Consider the following 19,719-nt stretch of genomic DNA (forward strand, 5'->3'; position numbering starts at 1 on the left):
GCATGTGTAGGATGTTGAAGCATGAAGATGAGACGGCGTTGACTTGTCTGGTCATTGAGAGGAAGGAGTCCAGGATAAAGCCCAGGTTACGTGCGTGGTCCGTAGATATGGGTGCGGTTCCCAGGGCCGGTGGCCACCATGAGTCGTCCCAGGGAGAGGGGGATGAACCTAAGATGAGGACTTCCGTTTTGTCCGAGTTCAGTTTTAAACGGCTATCCTTTATCCACTCGGCTACTTCTTTCATTTCTTCGTGTAAGTTGGTTTTGGCGGTGTTCGGGTCTTTGGTGAGGGAGAGGATCAGCTGGGTGTCGTCTGCGTAGGAGATGATGTTGAGGTTGTGTTGGCGCGCGATGGATGCGAGGGGACTCATGTATACGTTGAAGAGGGTGGGACTGAGTGATGATCCTTGAGGTAAGCCGCAGATGACTTCGGTGGCCTCTGATCTAAAAAGGGGGGAGGAGGTCTCTCTGGGTTCTTCCGGCGAGGAACGAGATGATCCAGTCCAATGCTTTTCCTTGTATTCCGACGTTGCTGAGGCGTTGTATGAGGGTGCTATGACAGACTGTGTCGAAGGCTGCGGAGCGGTCAAGTAGGATGAGGGCAACTGTTTCTCTGTTGTCCAGTAGTGTTCGAATGTCGTCTGTTGCTGCGATGAGGGCGGTTTCGGTGCTGTGTTTGGCTCGGAAGCCGGACTGTGAGGGGTCGAGGGATTTGTTGGATTCGAGGAAGGCGGCGACTGTTGACGGCTTTTTCAATGACTTTGGCAGGGAATGGGAGGAGCGAGATGGGGCGGTAGTTCTTAAGTTCAGTGGGGTCTGCTGTGGGTTTCTTCAGAAGGGCGCTGAGTTCAGCATGTTTCCAGCTTTCCGGGAAGGTAGCGGAGCTGAGGGAGCAATTGATGACGTCTCGGAGATGGGGTGCGATAATGGAGTCTGCTTTGTTGAAAATGTGGTGGGGACATGGGTCGGTTGGCGATCCTGAGTGGATGGAGTTCATCAGGCGGATGGTGTCTTCAGTGGTGTTTGGGTTCCAGGCGCAAAGGTTGCTAGAGGGGGGTTTTGGTTCAGAGGTGGGTGGTGTGGACTGGTCTCCGGACTGGTTTTCGAAGCTGTTATGTATGTCGGCGATTTTGTTGTGGAAGAATGAGGCTAGGGAGTCGCAGAGGTCTTGGGATGGAGAGATGTCGCTGGCGCCGGCAGTGGGGTTGGTAAATTCTTTGACGATGTTGAATAGTTCCTTGCTGTTGTGGGCGTTGTTGTCAAGTCGATCCTTGAATGCTGATTTCTTGGTGGATCGGATCAGTTGGTGGTGTTTGCGGGTGGCGTTCTTGAAGGTGGCCAGGTTGTCAGTGGTTGGGTTTTTTCTCGAGGGTGCGACAGAACTTCTTGGATTTCATAAGGTCATCGTTGAACTAGGGGGCTTTTTTGCTACCTTGCTTGATTTGATGGTTTTTCAAGGGTGCTAGTTCGTCGGCGCTGTGGGTGATCCATTGTGTGAGGTTGGTGGCTGCTTGGTTTGGGTTTGATGATTTGGCAGGAGGGTTTTGGTGAAGCGATGTGTTGAGCTGGTCGGTGGTAATTTTGTTCCAGTTTCTTCGGGGAACTGGTTGTGGGTGGTTGTGGGTCGTGGTCTTTTTGTAGTTGAAGTGAACGCAGCTGTTGTCCGTCCAATGGAGAGCTGTGGTGTGATTGAAGGAGATGCGCTTGCTGGAGGTGAAGATTGGGTCGAGTGTGTGCCCGGCATAGTTGTTCAAGTCCGAGGTTGGCCAGGTTGTCCAGAAGGGTGGTGGTGTTGCTATCGTTTTTCTTTTCCAGGTGGAAGTTGAGGTCTCCCAGTTGAATGTAGTCCTCGGAGGGGTGGGCGTGTGGGCTGATGAAGTCAGTGATGTCTTCGCTGAATTGTGTGCGGGGTCCTGGTGGCCTGTAGATGAGGGTGCCTCTGAGTGTGGTCTTGGGGTCGGTGTGGATCTGGAAGTGAAGGTGTTCGGCGGTAGCGAGGTTATCGTCGGAACTGGTCGTGATGCGGATGGTGTTCTAATGGACGATGGCGATGCCTCCTCCTGTTTGGTTGGTACGGTCTTTTCAGATGATCTTGTAGCCGTCCGGGATGGCTATGGCGATGTCGGGAGCTAATGAGGCGTTCATCCAGGTTTCTGTAAGGAAGGCGACGTCCGGCGATGTGGTGTCGAGTAGGTTCCAAAGGTCAATGCGTGTCTGTGGACCGAGCGGATGTTGAGCAGGATGCATTTCAGGTGGTTAGTGTCTGAGCTCTGTTTGGAGTTTGTGGATTTGGTGTGGGTCCTGATGCAGTCGAACTTGCAGGAGTAGCAGGTGAAGGGTCCATGGGTGTGTCCTGGGCGGCTTGGTAGCAGTTTGGTGGTCGGCCGGGGTTAAGGGCTGAGAGGGTTGTGGCGTCGTACGTTATGCGGGCGGAGTGGATTTTGCAGGGCCAGGGGGTCTGGCGCTGGGCGCGGTCCAGGCGCGGATGGGCGTAGACGGGCTTACCTTTGGCGCGCATAGGGCGCGTCCGCTGCGCGTGAACGCTGCACGTCAGCTGTTCTGACATAAGTGGATAGTAGGGGGGGCGGAGCGAGGGAGGAGCAGCTGGGAGGCGGGAGCGGGGTGGAGAGGCTGGCTACGAGGCACAACAAACAAAATGGCAGCGAAAGCAAAACTGAAACAGGACGAGATTGGGGCACAGAAATGAATGACGCTATGGGCAGTGGCACCGGCACAATCAGGCAATAATTCTTAATTGCAATGCGAGCGCTCCGACAGTCAGATTGCACAGATAAAAATGCGAGCAGTGAAATAACTTGCACAAATTAAATGCGAGCAAAGGACACAATAATTATTTTGCAGCAGTGAGCAATAGCAGGCACAAGATCTTTACAAGTAATGCGAACAAGCGCTACGATACCCAGGCACCAATATTCTTTACAGGCAAGCAGTGTGAGCCAAGCGCTACGATATCCAGGCAGGGAGCGTGGGGAGTGACCGCTTCTCACAGAGTCAGAAAGGTCACAGCGCTACTTCCAACGGGACGAGCCTTATCAGTCAGTGGGAGGGAGGAGCAGCTGGGAGGCGGGAGCGGGTGGAGAGGCTGGCTACGAGGCACAACAAACAAAATAGCAGCGAAAGCAAAACTGAAACAGGACGAGATTGGGGCACAGAGATGAATGACGCTATGGGCAGTGGCACCGGCACAATCAGGCAATAATTCTTAATTTAAAAGTTAAGCAATGCGAGCGCTCCGACAGTCAGATTGCACAGATTAAAATGCGAGCAGTGAAATAACTAGCACAAATTAAATGCGAGCAAAGGACACAATAATTCTTTTGCAGCAGTGAGCAATAGAAGGCACAAGATCTTTACAAGTAATGCGAACAAGCGCTACGATACCCAGGCACCAATATTCTTTACTGCTGGGCGCAGTCCAGGCGCGTCTTCAGAGTGCCAGAGGCGCGGCCGCGCAGCGTCCGCCATAGATGGGGAGGTGCAGCTGGGAGGCAAGAGCAGGGAGGCCAATGGGGGACGAGGGGGGCGGGCCGCAGGGGATGCAGCGGCGGGAACCGGCAGGGGGAGAACAGAGGGCGAGAGAAGGGGGGACAATACAGTCTAAGGGGGCAGCAGGAGCAAAATACAGAGACAGAGAAACCAGTACAAAATGCAGAAAAGCAACAGCAGTGAATAAGGGCACAATACAGTACAATACCTGGCAACAGAGTGCAACGGAAGACAGGCAAGGCGCGTAGAGACTCACCTACAGCCCACCACTGGGCCACCAGGGATGAGGCGCAGGTGGAATCCTGCGGGTGGAGGAGGGCCTCGAACTTCCAACAGCGGCTGAGAGCAGGGACAGGTTTGATTGGTTCCTATGCTCCGCCATCACCACCCCCTTTTGTACCGGAGAGCAGGGACACGGCACAGATAGATGGTGCTGTACAGCGTGGGGAGCGACCTGCCTGCAGGCAGGGTCAAGGGTCACACAAGGGGTACAGAAGGAAAAAAGGGGTAACAAGCAGAGGAAGACAGGCACAGAAGACCGAGTGCAGAGGGGGAGGGGGCAGCGGGGGGGCCGGGGGCAGATGAGCCCTCTGAATAGGGCTCAGCTCCCTTCTTTAGACCCGTGTTTCTTTCCCTACCCAATCCAGTTACCAGTACCTGTTCTCCACAATAGCTCTTCTTCCCCTGGTTTAACTCCAGGTACACTCTACTCTCTCCCTATCTGCCCTCATTCTTCTTCAGCCTAGTTTTCTTTCCCGTCACAGCTCCAGCTTTTCTTTCTTGCCCGACCTCAGCTGCTATTTCTCTCTGGGCTTCCTATTTTGCTACAAATCTCCCCTTTCCAGAGCACATCCATTCCACCTCAGCACCAGCACACTATCTTAGCACCAGCGCTGCACCACCACAAGCGCAATCCCACCACAAGTGCAGCCCCACCTCAGCAACAATTCAGCACTAACGCAGCAGTGTTTTAGCACCAACTCAGCATTACTCAGTACCACCTGAGCACCAGTGCAGCAGCACCACCACCTCAGCATGACTCAGCACCACCTAAGTATCATTCAGTATCACCACACAACCACCCCAGCATCACCTCCACATCAGCACACCACCACCTCAGCACCACCGCAGTCTGCCCTTGGTATCTGGATGGAATCTGTTGATTCTCCCCTAAAATCTGTCCACTGCTCGTGTGGTAATTCAGGTACTGTTTGCCACCTTCTACCATCCCGCTGTTTATGTCTCCCCCCCCACCTCCATAACAAAAATAAACAATACCAAACACGCATTACAACAGGCAGGAAGAAGTTGCCAGCATACCAGGAGAAAAAAAAGACTAGAAATCTTTTTTATGTTAATTCTTTTTTATAGGGTCGTTCAATTGTACATATTGTCTTCTTGGTTATATACTTAGAACGTAACAAATGTTTATAACACTTTATTAAACTTTTCAAAATGCTGCTTAGTTGCCACAATGCTCTACACTATAGATTTAAGAAATTGGCAAAGGCAATTGCTCTGGCCTAACACTTTTAAAGTCTCAAAGCCGAGACCTACAGGCTATGCCAATGCTTGCTAAATATTGTTTCTTTGCTAGGATAGGTGAACTAGGTCTATGTAACAATGGAAAATATCGTATTGTTACGTCTAAGTCAAGAAATTACTTGGTGGCAGATTTTAATAAGATTAATTAAGTCAAAAAAGCGTAAAGGGAGTTGTGATTTGTTGTTGGTTCCGTAACTCAATTCATAAACAACTGTAGCCACAATGGGGACCTGGATTCAGTATAGTACTATCCAACACCAGGCCTAGGCCGTGCGTAATGTGTAAAAATTCGTCGTGATGGGGTGGTTTGGTGTGACCATACCCAAACCCGGACCTGTTTTATAGACTATTGTGTTAATTCCTTTCCTTACCTGCACGCATTACGTTGGGTGAATCACCAAGCTTAACCACCTGGGCTGGCGTTTGCGCCCCCTGCCTCCCAGGTTCTTTATGACCATCCTGTCCGCTGTACCCCCTCCTCCTATGACGCCCTCAAATCACCCGGCTCAATCAGTGACAGCCCTTGCTCCCGCCGCCTCAGAGGGCAAGGGAAACAGCAGCAATGAACAACGACAGCGACACGCGGCTGCGCATGACCGAATCTCTGCCATGCACGGACACCATAGAAGACAGTGAAGCGGAGTGCCCCTGTCCAGAGAAGGAGGAAGAGTGCCCCAAGGAGGAAGAGTGCCCCAAGGAGGAAGAGTGCCCCAAGGAGGAAGTGTGTCCCGCGAAGGAAGAAGTGTGTCCCGAGAAGGAAGTAGTGTGTCCCGAAAAGAAGGAAGAGTGTCCTGAGACGGAGGAGGAGTGCCCGTGCCCGTACACACAGAAGAAGGATGAGTGCGCAGATGAAGTCGCGAGGTCCAGAGGAGCGTCTAATGCCCCGTCAAAGAGTAAGGCGGCAGGAAGTCCATCACAGACAACCAAGAAGGGTCCCCAAGCCACACCGAAGCCCAGTAAGGCTAAGGCTGCAGCCCAGAGTACCGGGCCCGGGGGACCTCCCGCGCATAAGGAGGATGAGTGCCTAGATGAAAGTGCGGGGTCCCAGGGAGCGGCTGGTGGCCCACCGAAGGACAGCAAGAAACCCGAGGCAGGGAAACAAGGCCCAGGAGAGGGTACGCAAGCGGGACCCCAAGCCACGCCGAAGGACAGCAAGACACTCGAGGCAGAGAAAAAAGCCCCAGGAGAGGGTGCGGAAGCGGGACCCCCAGACACGCCTAAGGACGACAAGACACCCGAGGCAGAGAAACAAGCCCCAGACGAGGCCGCGCAGCCTGCTGAACCGCCCCCGACAGCCTCCAAGACAGCGGCTGATGAAAACAACTCTGCGTCTGGACCGGTGACGCTGCGCGTGCTCGTTGACATGGACGGCGTGCTGGCGGACTTCGAATCCGCTGCTCTGAATCTCTGGCGGGAAATGTACCCCGACGAGCCCTTCGTGCCGCTAGAGGATCGACGTGGATACCACATTAAGGCGCAGTACTCAGCGCTGCGCGAAGACTTGGGGGTGAGTACTTCATTATTATGTGACTTGTTCGTTACCTTTGTTCATTTAGCGGCGGAGTGTCAAGTCCTTGTGCCTCACCTCTTCTCCACAAGAGCGTGCAGAATCATGGTGCATGCCTGAGATGGCAAATTAATAAGGCTCTTTTTGGAGCTTTTTCTTAACCCCTTTGCTGTAGGCCTCCGCTTAGCCCTTTTCGTTGGCTATTTGGGGTAGTTCGCTGCCCTGTTATTTTTGTCCACACAAGGTATCCAGTCAAATTTGCGTCCTTTTCTTCTAACATCCGGGATTCTAAAAGTACTCAGGGTTTGCAAATTTTCCTGGAGGGGACCCAGGAATTAACCAAAAGACAGCTACAATTTGGGTGTTTGGTGAAAAATTAAAAAAAAGTGCTGAAGAAAGCGTCTGGTTTTCCCCCTCCAAATGATATCAACAAAGCGTTTGCAGTGATAAAATCACCATCTACCCAGCTTTCTGGAACAGGCAGACTTTTGTTAAAAAATCAACATTTTCTACACAGTTTGGCAGTTTAATGGGATATGGCCTATTTTTTCTATTTTTGTGCTTTCAATCTCGTTTCTGTAGGTGCTAGAAATTGATGTAAAACCAATAATGGATACCACAACGCTATATATTTCTGAAAAGTAGACAACATTCTGAATTCAGCAAGGGGCCATTTGTGTAGATCCTTCAAGGTTTTCTTATAGAAAGTAACAGTTGAAATTAAAACATATTGAAAACGAGTTGAAAAAAACCCAGCCATTTGTGCCTGCACTTTCACCTTTAACTTCTTGTAAGTATGGCAGATTTTTAAAAGCAATATACCATTATGTCCACTGAAGCCTTATGGTTGCAGGGGTATATAGGATTTGTAGGGTCACCAAGAACCCGAAATGCTCAGAGCCAATAACTGAGCTGCGCCTTGCTATGGTTTTTCATGGTGTACGTGGCATACAGCAATTCACTTAGTAAAATAAAAAGAGTGTACCATAGGTATGAAGGAAAACTATATATTTTTGAAATGGGAACAACTTATGGAGTTTAGAAGTAGTGGTAATTTGCACAGCTCCGTATATGTGGGTACCTACTCCAGCATGTGAATTAAAGGGCATTTTTGAAATTGAATTATTTTTTACACATTGTCTTACATTTGGAAGCGAGAAATGCATAGAAAGTCAATTGCCGCAAGAACACTTGTTCTACTATTCTGTGTTCCCAAAAGTCTCCTGAGAAAAAGGGTACCTCACTTGTGTGGGTTTCACCAGGTTCTTTTACCCAGAATCCCTTGCAAACTTTGTAAAAAAACAAATTTTCCTCACATTTCTGGGAAGGTAAGTTCTGGAATCTGCGGGAAGCCACAAACCTCCACCCACCTTGTACGGCCCAAAGTCTTCTGCTAGAAATGGTCCCTCACTTGTGTGGATAGACCTAGTGCCCGTGACAGGAAATGGAACGATATGCAATGTGGACATACCACATCTTTACAGTGAAAACGGACGCTTTTTTTAAAACTACCTAGCTGTGGATTTTGAACCCTCGCTCTGCCGGCACCTAGGTAAATCTAGCAAACCTATACATTTTCGAAAACTAGGCACCCAGGGGAATTCAGGACTGGGGTGACTTGTATGGTGGTTCTCACCAGGTTTTATTACACAGAATCCCTTGTAAAAATTACACATTTTCCTCACATTTCTGTGATGGAAAGTTCTGGAATATACGTGGATCCTCAAACTTCCACCCATTCCGCATTCCCCAAAGTCTCCCGATAAAAATGGTACCTCACTTGTGTGGGTAGGCCTAATGCCCAGTAAAGGAAACAGCCCTCAACGCAACGTGGACGCATCCCATTTTTCCAGTGAAAACGCACCTTTTTTTTGCAAATTGTCTAGCAGTGGATTTTGAACCATAGGTCAGACGGCACCTAAGGAAACTTAGCAAACCTATACATTTTTTTAAACTAGACACCCAGGGGAATCCAGGCTAGGGGACTTGTGAGTCTCTCACCAAGTTCTGTTATCTAGAATCCCTTGCAGATCTCAAACTTTGTGAAAAAAAATCATTTCCCTCACAGTTCTGTGATGGAAAGCTCTGGAATCTGCATGAATCCACAAACTTCCACCGACCCTGCATTCTCCAAAGTCTCCAGATAAAAATGATACCTCACTTGTGTGGGTGGGCCAAGTGCCCGCGGCAGGGAAGGGCCCAAAACGTATTGTGGAGACATCAAAATGACCTACCACAAAACAACCTGGTTTTGAAAGGGGGGGTGAGGGTGCCTGGGTTTTTGGGCCCGGGCTCGGCAGCCATCTAGGGAAACCAACCAAACCAACACATTTCTGAAAACTAGACACCCAGGGGAGTTCAGGGAGGCAAGACTTGCGTGGACCCCCAACACATTTCTGCCCAGAAACCCTGCAAACGGCTGGACTGGCAATAGCGGGCACTGGGCAAAACCCCGGTACGACGCACATGTGGGGGCCGGTTTTGGGCCCCTGGGGGCTGTTTTTGTTACAGGGCCGTTTTTGCAGCATAGCTGCAAAATCGGCCCTGTACCAAAATCGTCCGAAGACCGGCCCCGGCAAAGAGCTCGGCAGCACCGCCAACCTCTCCCCCCCCTCCTTGAGTGGGGAGGGGTGGGGGGCGAGCACTTTGCCAGGGCCGGTTGTGGTTCCCAGTCCGGCCCTGCCTGCAAACCACACATTTAGATGACAAAATAAAATATTTCTCAAATTTCTGTGTGGGAAAATTGTGGGATCACAGGGCGGACACACATTTCCTACCACCCAGCGTTCTCCCAGGTCGCCTGATAAAAATGATAGCTCACTTGTGTGGGTGGGTCAAGTACACACGACAGGCAAGGGCCCAAAACGTATTGAGGAGACCTCAAAATGACCTATTACAAAACAACCTGGTTTTGCAACGGGGCTCCAGGGTTTTTGGCCCCGGACTCAGCGGCCATCCAGGGAAGCCTACCAAACGCACACATTTCCGAAAGCTGGCACCCAGGGGAGTCCAGGGAGGTATGGCTTGCGTGAACCCTTCAACTTTTTCCTACCCAGAATCCCCTACACATCTCAAATTTAGCTGAAAAAAACACATTTTCCACATATTTCTGTGTGGGATTGCCGTGTAGGCTCAAATGTCCTACTCCACAGCAATCCCCTCAGTCTCCCGAGTAAAATGATACCTCACTTGTGTTGGTAGGGCAAAAACCTGTGACTGGGAAGAGCAAAAAAACAAGGATTAAGGGTATAGCACAGCAAATTCTAAGTGCTACATTAAAAAAATAGGTTTTTAGCCAATTCTGTATTGGACACCTACACAAGTGAGGTATAATTTTACCTGGGAGACTGAGGGGAATGCTGTGTGGTAGGACATTTGTGCCGGCCCAGTGATCCCACACAGACAGATTTAAAAAATGTGATTTTTTTCAGCAAATTTGAGGTTTGCAGGGGATTCTGAGTAGGAGAACGTTGGAAGGGGATGGAGGGGGGGGGGGAGGGGGAGCACGCAAGCCGTACCTCCCTGGACTCCTCTTGGTGTCTAGTTTTCAGAAATGTGTGAGTTTGGTAGGTTTCCCTAGATGTCTGCCAGTCCCAGGGCATAAAACCTCGGCCCCCCCAACCCCCCTTGCAAAACCAGGTTGTTTTGTTTTAGGTCCTTTTGATGTCTCTCAATACGTTTTGGGCCCTTGCCTGTCGCATGTACGTGACCCACCCATATGAGTGAGGTACCATTTTTATCGGGAGACCTGGGGGAACGCTGTGTGGTAGTAAATATGTGTCCGCCCAGTGATCCCACAACATTCTCACACAGAGACGTGAGTAAATGTGATTTTCTTCAGCTATATTTGAGTTTTGCAGGGGATTCTGGGTATAAAAGTGTTGGAAGATCCACGCAAGGCACAACTCCGTGGACTCCCCTGGGTGTCTAGTTATCAAAAATCTCTGGGTTTGGTAGGTTTCCCTAGAGGGCTGCTGAGCCCAGAACCAAAAACGCAAGTGAAATCCTTGAAAAACCAGGTAGTTTTGTGATAGATAGTTGAGTACCTATGTTTTTGGTACTAAACTTGCAAACATCTAGGGAAACCTAAAAAACCCAGACATTTCTGAAACTAGACACCTGTGGGAGTCCAGTAAGGTGTGACTTGCGTTTATCCACCAACATTTTTCTTCCAACAATGCGCTGCAAACATCAAATTTAGCTAAAGAGTCAAATTTTCCTCAATTATCTGTGTGAAGAAGTTGTGGTATCACTGCACGGCATAAATTTCCTATCACTCAGCGTTCCTCTCAGTCTCCTGATAAAAATGACACCTTACTTGTGCTAATGGGCCAAGTGCCTATGACATGGAAGGCCCAAAAACGTGTAGAGATTGAGGGGACCAAAGAGGGTCGAAAAGTGCAGTTTGTTTATATGTTTTTAGGCTGATTCTACTTTTTGCAACCACACAAGTGAGGTATAGATTTTCTCAGGAGACCAAGGGGGATGCCGGGTAGTAGGCAATTTGTGCCAGCCTGGTGATCCAACAACTTACCCACACAGAAATGTGAGGAACATTTGACTTTGTAAGTAAATTTGAGGTTTGCTGGAGATTCTGGGTGAGAAAACGCGGGGGGATCTATGCAAGCCACACTTGCAAGCCAAAAGTCAGTACACACAAACCGCCAGCCAAGCACCATCCATGAACGCTGCCAGCCAAGCTCCAGCCAACCGCCATCCACGTACATCGCCAGCCAAATGCTATCCATGCACACAGTCACACAAGCAATATCCACACACACTGCCAGCCAAGCTCCACCCACGCACTCCGCTAGCCAAGCACCATCCTCGCACACTGCCAGCGAAGCAGTGCCGGACTGAGAGGAGCAAAAAGCCCTGGCAGATTGCTGCTCAACCAGCCCTGGGATTGAGAGGGCGTGCTAGTATATAGCACCTCTCCCGCTTTTGTTACTGGGGCCATATATTGCAGTACTGCTGCAAAACAGGCCCCCAGTGACAAAACCGCTCCCCAAGGCTGAAAAACCAGTCCCCACCCCTCCGACACACCGGGGAAATACCCCGTGCCTGCTACTGCCAGTCCGGGTCTTCAGCCAAGCACCATCCATGCACACAGCCAGCCAACCACCAGTCCACGTACACCACCAGCCAAACGCCATTCCACGCACACCACCAGGCAAGCGCCAATCTACACACACTGTCATCAAGCGTGAGTCCCCACACCATTAGCCAAGTGCAGGTCCACACACACAGCCAGCAAAATGCCAGTCAAAGGTCAGTACAAGCAAACGGTCAGTTTACACACACACACAAACTCCCCTTGGTTTATGGTTGTTTTCTGCCCCGCATGGGTGCAGATGAGACTAAAAATATCATTGAAACAGCCAAAATGTGTGCCTAAAAAAGGGAGCAACCCTTGCCTTATGGGGTTCTCACTAACATGCCCATAAACATATCCCTGGTGCCTAGTGGGTTTTTTGCCTCCCCCCCACCTGGGGAGGGGACAGATAGGGGTCTATTGCCCCGATCTGCCTTCCCAGGGTGGCAAATACTTTTTTGGGGGTGGGGACATTAGCATGCCCATTCTCGGCGGCCCCCATCGCTACTTATAAAAAAACAACAAAATCCTTGGTGCCTAGTGAGTTTTCTTCCCTCTCCCCCACCAGGTGAGGCAGAAAGGCTGTGGCAATTGTTTTTGGATCAAATTTATTTTATTGGCAAGACAAAACAATGCAATGGTAGGACAGTTACAGCTCTTGTTTCTCCTCATGCCCCCCATCTATGTTGGTGAAGGCGGCCTCCATCGCTACGATGCACATTAGAACTCCCGTACCCACTCCCCCCCCCTCTGCCCACCCTAACCCACACTAGCCCTCCTTTTGAACTACCCTCTTCCCCACTCCCTCCTGTGTGTTCCGTTGTGTTAACTCTAGTGATTCAGCTAGGTCTCTTCCGTATTTTCTTTTCTCTGTCGCCTTGTGGTTTGTGAAACTCGTCCTCCAATCTGAGGACTTTAAGGTACTTTGGGCATGTAAGTTCATGGAATTCGTGGGATAGCAGCGCCACCAAAGGCGACCATATCTCCCTGAAGGTGTTAGAGGTTTGCGTAAGGGAGGCTTGGATGCGCTCCATCCCCATTATATACCATAGTTTGTGGAGCCATCCCGTGTGTGTGGGTTTTCGCGTGTTGCCCCAGAGTGAGAGGATGTGTTGCGTCGCTGCCCCCATTGCCGGCCCCCTTTGTTTCCCCCGGATTGACTTGAGCGGGAAGGTCAGTTTGTTAGGCAGGCCCAGTATTGCATATGCGGGGAATCGGGGGATTTACGTTTCGAAATATAGGTCTATGTCCTGGAGTACCACCTCCTAGTATTCTTGCACTTCCGGACATTCCCAGAGCAGGTGGATCATGGTCCCTGTGTGTCCGCAACCCCTCCAGCACTTGGGGTCCCGGCTGGGGTTACTCTGGTGTAGCCTCTCCGGGGTCAGATGCCAGTAACTCGCCACCTTAACCGCGGATTCCCTACTGGCCACGTTACGAGTCGTATGGTGTGCCCGATAAAAGATGTCCTGCCATTCCCTATCAGAGAGCGCACGGCCCGGTTCTCTCTCCCATCGCCTCTGCCCTGCTGACCTAGTCCGTGGCACGGGTGGGGTCCGTGATTTATACAATTCTGTAATTGCCCGTTTGTCCTCGGACTTGGTTAGGAGCCACTTCTCAAAGGGCGTGAGGAAACGGCTCACATGTGGGAGTGTGTCTTTGTGAGTAAGCCAGTGTCGCAGCTGAAAGTATTGGAAATTATGTGGGTGATCTATCTCGTATCCGTCTCTGATCGCGTCTAGTGTCATAAAGCCCTGCAGGTCAAATAAGTCTCCGGCCGCGCGGCACCTCGTTCGTCGCCACTGAGGGAAGGAGCCTGGGACCAATCCCGGTGGGAATGCTGGGTTGTCGAGTAGGGGTGTCATTGGCGACGAAAAGGACGTGAGATCCCTTGCTACCGCCACCGCATCCCACACCTGTAGGAGTGTTCTGGTGAAGGTGGGACTTTCTGATGTATGCCGGTCTGTCCCGGCGTGCCAGAAATGGGATTTTCCAAAGAGGCATTACCGCCATCGCTCTGTCCTGAAACCGCTCCATTTTCTCCAAGACCAGCCTGGACCACTCTAAAAGATAGCGCAGCTGGGCTGCTTGAAAGTATTGTTGCAAGTCGGGGACACCCAGCCCTCCTTCGGCGTGCACTCGTGTAAGAAGATCGCGCCGCATCCTCGGTCGTTTACCGGCCCAGACGTATTGCTGGATGACGTCCTGAAGTTTTTTAATCATACCTATCGGGGGGTGATCGGAATGGTCTGGAACAGATAAAGCACCTTCAGTAGTAAGGATATTTTAACGGCCGCTACTCAACCCAACCACGAAAGCGGTTGTTGTCGCTATCGGAGAGTATCCCCTCTGATGCGCGTAAGGAGCTTAGTATAGTTCAGGTCAACCGTCTGGGCCGCCGTAGGCGTCAAGTCGATCCCCAGGTATGAAAGCACCAATTGCTCTGATAGCCCTCCTATCTGGAGCGAGCCCCTGTTGGCCTGGCTTGCATTACTCCCTAGAGGGAGGATCACAGACTTTCCGACATTCATTTTGAAGCCCGATATCTTCCCGAACCGCTCCATTTCCTCCAAAAATGCCGGAATCAAGACCCTAAGATTGTCCACGGCGACTAAGATGTCGTCCGCGTATAAGCTGATGGTTTGTGCTTCGCCCCCGAAGGTGATGCCCTTGATAGCCTGATTGTCTCGTACCCGTTGGGCGAACGGTTCAATGTAAAAGGCGAATAGTAACGGAGAAAGCGGGCAGCCCTGCCTCGTGCCCCGTCGAATATTAAGCGGTTTGGAGCTCGTCCCGTTTACTTTGATCTTTGCCTGGGGTGATGCGTAGCAGCTCGCCACCCAGGCCCTGAATCTCTACCCTAGACCAAATCTCGGCAGTGTCCTGTCTAGGTGGGTCCAATCCACTCTATCAAACGCTTTTTCAGCGTCCACTGATGAAGGGCAGCGTCCGTAGCATTGTAGTGGGCTTTATCAATCAACGTGCATCAGGTGCTTGGTGTTGTCTGCGCATTGACGGGAGGGTATGAAACCTGCCTGATCGGATTCAATTATGCCTGGGAGACATGGCCCCAGTCTCGCTGCCAGGATCCCTGTAAAAAGCTTCAGGTCGATGTTAAGTAGTGAGCTTGGCCTATATGCAGCGCACTGAGAGGCGTCTTTACCTGGTTTCGGCAGGACTATTATGTCTGCCTCGAGCATCTCTTGTGGGATCGAACCTGGTCCCTGGAAGGAGTTGAAAAGTTTCGTCAACACTGGGGCGAGGAGGTGGCAAAAGGATTTATAAAAGTCCGCCCAGTACCCGTCCGGGTCTGGTGCCTTAAGTGGTTTAAGACGTGCGATGGCCGAGATTACCTCCTCCAGGCGTATGGGTGCGTCCAATGCCTCGACATTTGCGTCATTGAGCGCCGTCACATTAGCTTCGCGTAGATACTCCTTCCCCGCCTCGTCGTCTTGGGCAGGATCAGCCTCATATAACCTGGCATAGAATGCCCGGAATGCCTCCGCAATGCGGTCGTCCTCGTAGAGTTCCCTCCCATTTACCTCGCGGATGACCGGGATCTTAGACCGGATCGTTTTCGCTTTAAGTTTACTGGCCAGTAGGCGTCCCGTCCTATCCCCCCCACATAATATGTGTGTCTAAGGCGTAATGCTGCATATTCCGCCCTATCTAGGTCAAGGCTCGCAAGCTGCGCTCTAGCTGCCTTTAATTTGCGCTCTCTCTAACTCTAGCACCTGTGCTGACAGCTCCTGGCGCCTTTCTTTCCGTTCCTTATTGTCTGCGGCCGAAATCGCCATCAATTACCCCCTGACGACAGCCTTCAGTGCCCCCCATACCGCTGTCATGGCCACCTCCCCCGTGTCGTTCCGGCTTAAATAATCCGTGATGCTCTGTGAAAGTTGCTGTGTGACCCCTTTGCGCATAAGCAAAATCTCGCGGATCCGCCAGTTACCTTTGTGTTATTGCATACGCGGGACCTGCAATTGGAGTACTATTGCCTCATGGTCTGAAAGGGCCGCTGGGGTAGCCTCCAGATCTTGTATCACGGGGGCCAGATCTGTAGAGTTAAGAAAGTGGTCTATTCTGGCATATGTACGGTGCACATGTGAGTGAAAGGTGTAACCTGGAGCTGTGCGATGTATCTCCCTCCATGCGTCTAGGAACCCCCTGCTAGTGAGCCAGCGTTTCCCTTCGGCAGAGAGAGCTCCAGAGTCGCCAAATCTCTGTCCCGACCTGTCCACCACATTATCCATAACCAGGTTTAAGACCCCGCCTATTAGTGTGTACCTCGAATCTGCGCCCAAGGCCTCCGATAGCGCTCACTTAAGAAATGTCTCTTGTTTGGTGTTGGGAGCGCCACGTTTCCAATAAAAACAGTGTGTGCAAGTAGTCTGCCTTTGATTTCTGTCACTTTGTCTCCCACCCGGCCCTTGAAGTGTCTAGCGAAGAGAATAGCCACCCCCAGCTTTCTTCCCCAGGGTGGATGAATAGAACTGATGTGGGAAAACTCTGGACTTCATGCAGTGCCAGTCTTTGGCCAACAAGTGTGTTTCTTGAAGGAGGCATATTGCTGCCCCGGAGTTCTCCAAATATGCGAGTACTGCCCTTCTCTTGATTGGATTATTGAGTCCTTTAACATTTAACGTTAGAACCTGAATGGACTCGTTAGCCATGTGGAAGTATTTGCCCTACCTCGCACTTACGCTGCCCAGGTCCGGAGCCCGGCCGAGCTCCCGCTCTAACTGCCTTGGTGAAAGGAACACACCGGATCCCATCTCCCCTCCCCCAAACCCTGGAACTTCAACCAAACCCCCCCCCCTGGAAGTGCTCGAATGCCAACTCCCTCCCTTCCCACCCACCCCTCCCCTACCCCAACTGTGAGTCCCCAACTGGTGAACATTGTCCCAGGCCTATTCAACAATAGTTCATGCCTGTGGTAGAGTTTCGAGTGAAGGGAATGCGTGGCAATGGCGGCCCTGAGCCCCCCCCCCCCCAATGTAGCGCTGTGGTGATGCTCGGCCAATCTCCTGCTCTCGTCCCTTCAAGAGTCTGCGCCCGTGTCTTTAGAGACTACTCGTATGGCTGCCGCATGTTCCTGCGCCACTGTTTCTGGGTCCGGTTAGGGTCCCTTCTTGGCCGCGCGTCTGCGCCTCACTCGCTGCCAGCCGTCCCTGGATGTTTGTGAAGATGTCGGCCGCATGGGCCGCGGCTCTGTCTCTTCGTCCGAGGTGTCCCCTTCATGGGGGATACCCAGCAGGTTGCATGTATCCCATAGTGACTTTAATTGTTGAAGGGATCCGTTCCATTTAAATATAAGTCTAAACGGGTGGCCCCAGGAGTACGGGGTCCCATTGTCACGCAGGAAAGTGGTAGCCACCTTGAAAGCTCGCTGTTTCTGCAGAGTAATTGCCGAAAGGTCCTGGAAGAGCTCCACCGTGTGACCCCTGAAGCAGATGGGTTGTGCTTCACGTGCCGCCTTCAGGATGCGTTCTTTGAGGGGGTAATCAGGTAAAAAAGCCAGAATGTCCGGGGGAGGAGCAGGCGCCCTACGTGTAAGACCCACTCTGTGGGCCCTATCGATACGTATTACAAAGTCCTCGTTCTCCTTCAGTATGCCCCGAAACAGTTCCTGCAGGTATAGTGTAACGTCCTCCCCCTCCCCCCCTCCGCTTTAGACCGCACATTTCGAACCCGAATGTTATTGCATCTTGAGTGGTTCTCAAGGTCCTCTGTGTGTGCTTGCAGGTCCATTTGTTGGTCTTGGAGCCTGATGATTTCCTGCTTCAAGATGTCCACCTTCTCTCTCCTAGCATGTCCCGTAATCTCCGCCGCTTCCACCCTTTCTCCAAGGTCATCTATGTCCCGCCGCAGCTCCTTGTATCCTCCCGCCATTTCTTGCTTGAGGGTTTGAATGTCTTCTCTCAGGGAGGCGAAGAGGGTCTCCATAAATGATTTTGTGACTGGGGCGTCCCCCTCTTCGCGGTCTTTCTCTTTAGGTGGTGCCGACGATGTCGGTTTGTCCGGGCTCTTGTCCCCTTCGAAGATCCCTTATTCAACATTTCTGGGATGGTGCGTCCCCCTCTACGATTCGAGCTGGCCATCCTCCTGGGCCGCCACTCCCTTCTCACGCAGCTTCTTGATCTTTAGTTAATGCCTGGTCTTCGGCGGGGCCTTGCGGGCGGTCTCTCCGTCCAGGCTGCCCCAGATTTGTGGCAGCGTGGGGCCGTGCAGGGCTTTGCGCAGCTTGTATGTGTGGGCGAGCTGGGGCCCAGTCTGACCCACGCTGGGGGCTCGGTTGTCTGCCCCCCGATATGCCACCCCTTGGCACTCCCTCCGGGCGTTCCGCGCTAACTCCTGGGCGTCTGGTCGCCCCCTGTCGCCGCGACCCCACTAGCTGCTCCTTCTACCCCTTCGTGTCCCCAGGTGGCCCGAAAGCTAGCCCTCGGGTCGCAGTTCCAGGAGCTTCCCCATGAGCCCACGGCTTGCAGCTGTCGTCCGGGCCACGGTGAGGTCCGTTGCTACTAGTGGCGTCGGTGTCGCGGCCTTCCGTTAGGACTCTCAATAGGTTCCGGTCCTTGGGTGCCAGAGCCCTGAGGGTGGTGTGAAGGGCCCGCCTCGCAGCCCCGCTTTTGCTGCGCAGTGTCTGGAGGATCCAGGGCATATCAACCGCTGGGGACTCGATGCGTGTCCCCCGAGTAGCACTCTATCCCAGCCGACCCTTCCACGTCTTGTGCGCTCCTTACAGCGTCCGGCCCCCACGGCTCCCACTCTCCACGCACCCGCGGCACCCTCTGGACCGCCGCGTTGGCCTGTCTCTGTTGCTGCGCCTGAGCCACCTCTGGTGCTAGGCCGTCGTGAGTCTGCCTCGGTGTGTGCCTCGCTGAGGGCCCCACTCTTGCCCCCCGACCACGGAGCCCGGGTTGTCTCCCCTGCCCGCTCCTCACCTTCGCCTCCGCGCCGGAGGAACCTGCTCCGACACTCTCCGCCGCGGTCCAAGGCAGGCCACACGCTTCGCCTCCGTCCACCCGGGGAGCGCCTCGCCAGATGGGCCGCGAGCGGCTACGCAGTGGCGGCTCTCCGGCTCGGCTCCCCGCAGCACAGCACTCTCGTCGGGGAGGTAGGGGCGCTGACAGTCGGTGCTGGCCTCGGTTGTCTGAGCTTCTCCCAGCGGCCCCGCCCGGCGGGGCTGGTCGCTCTGACGAGTTCCGCCGCTCCGATGTTCTCGCTTAGGCCCAGACCAGGGCCTCGATTAGCACCCCCTGCCGCTGCCAGAGCACCCCGCCCCAAGGGTCGAACGCGGCCGGGAGGCGGCTGCGTCCGATGTCTCCCTGCTCGATTCCACTCACATGGGGGGGACAGCCGCTCCGCTGCTCGATGTCGGGCCCCGACCCCGGGGCTCCGTTCGCTGGCTGGTTAGCGGGCTGGCCACGCTGGCAGCGACCGCGGCCGCCGGCCTCGTGTCAGGCCCCTCGCCAGGTCGCCTCAGACAAAGGCGATGCTGGTCCCCTTCGGGTCCCGGGCGGGCTCTCGCTGTAAGCCTCCGTGTAAATCAGTGTCCAGGGGACAAGAAGCTGTTGAAAAACGCTTTTAAAACGTGCTTTAAGGAGATCGGGATGAGGAGCCTCTGCCAAATACGTCCGCTCTGGCCGCCATCTTGGCCACGCCCCCGTGGCAATTGTTTTTATGGAGTGTGGGGGCATTGGCATGCACATTTTGGGCAGCTCCCACCCCTATGTATAAAAAAAATCCCTGGTGCCTGGGTGGGGGGGGAAGGAGGGGAGTGTAGGCTAGCGGAGGGGAGTGTAGGCTAGTGTAGGTGGGTGGAAAGGACTATCCAAGGAAAAGAAAAGGAAGGGTGTGCTTGATGCTACTTGCTGCTGGGGGATGCACTGGCTTCAGGCCCAGGGATGAGCACCATTCTCCAAATCTCCGCTTCCTCATCTCATTCAGCTCCATGGTCGAGCTGTGTGAGGTAAAGTATTCGCCAGTATGATGGACAGAAGAGTTCCTTAAAATTTCGATCTAAAAATCGTCTTGTCAAATTACAGCAGTTTGTAGTCTACTAT

The 19,719-nt window shown here is 52.6% G+C and overlaps 1 protein-coding gene across 1 annotated transcript in view; it reads left to right on the plus strand.

Moving 5' to 3' along the window:
• The first annotated feature begins 5,613 nt into the window (after positions 1–5,613).
• NT5C (5', 3'-nucleotidase, cytosolic) overlaps positions 5,614–19,719 on the plus strand; it is a 432,783-nt gene continuing 418,677 nt past the window's right edge. The window contains exon 1 of the mRNA XM_086928753.1: positions 5,614–6,558. Within this exon, the coding sequence (XP_086784879.1) occupies positions 5,614–6,558 (945 nt within the window). The remainder of the gene's footprint in view (positions 6,559–19,719) is intronic.

This window comes from Lissotriton vulgaris, chromosome 7 (assembly GCF_964263255.1).
Source record: "Lissotriton vulgaris chromosome 7, aLisVul1.2, whole genome shotgun sequence".
Taxonomy (NCBI): Eukaryota; Metazoa; Chordata; class Amphibia; order Caudata; family Salamandridae; genus Lissotriton; species Lissotriton vulgaris.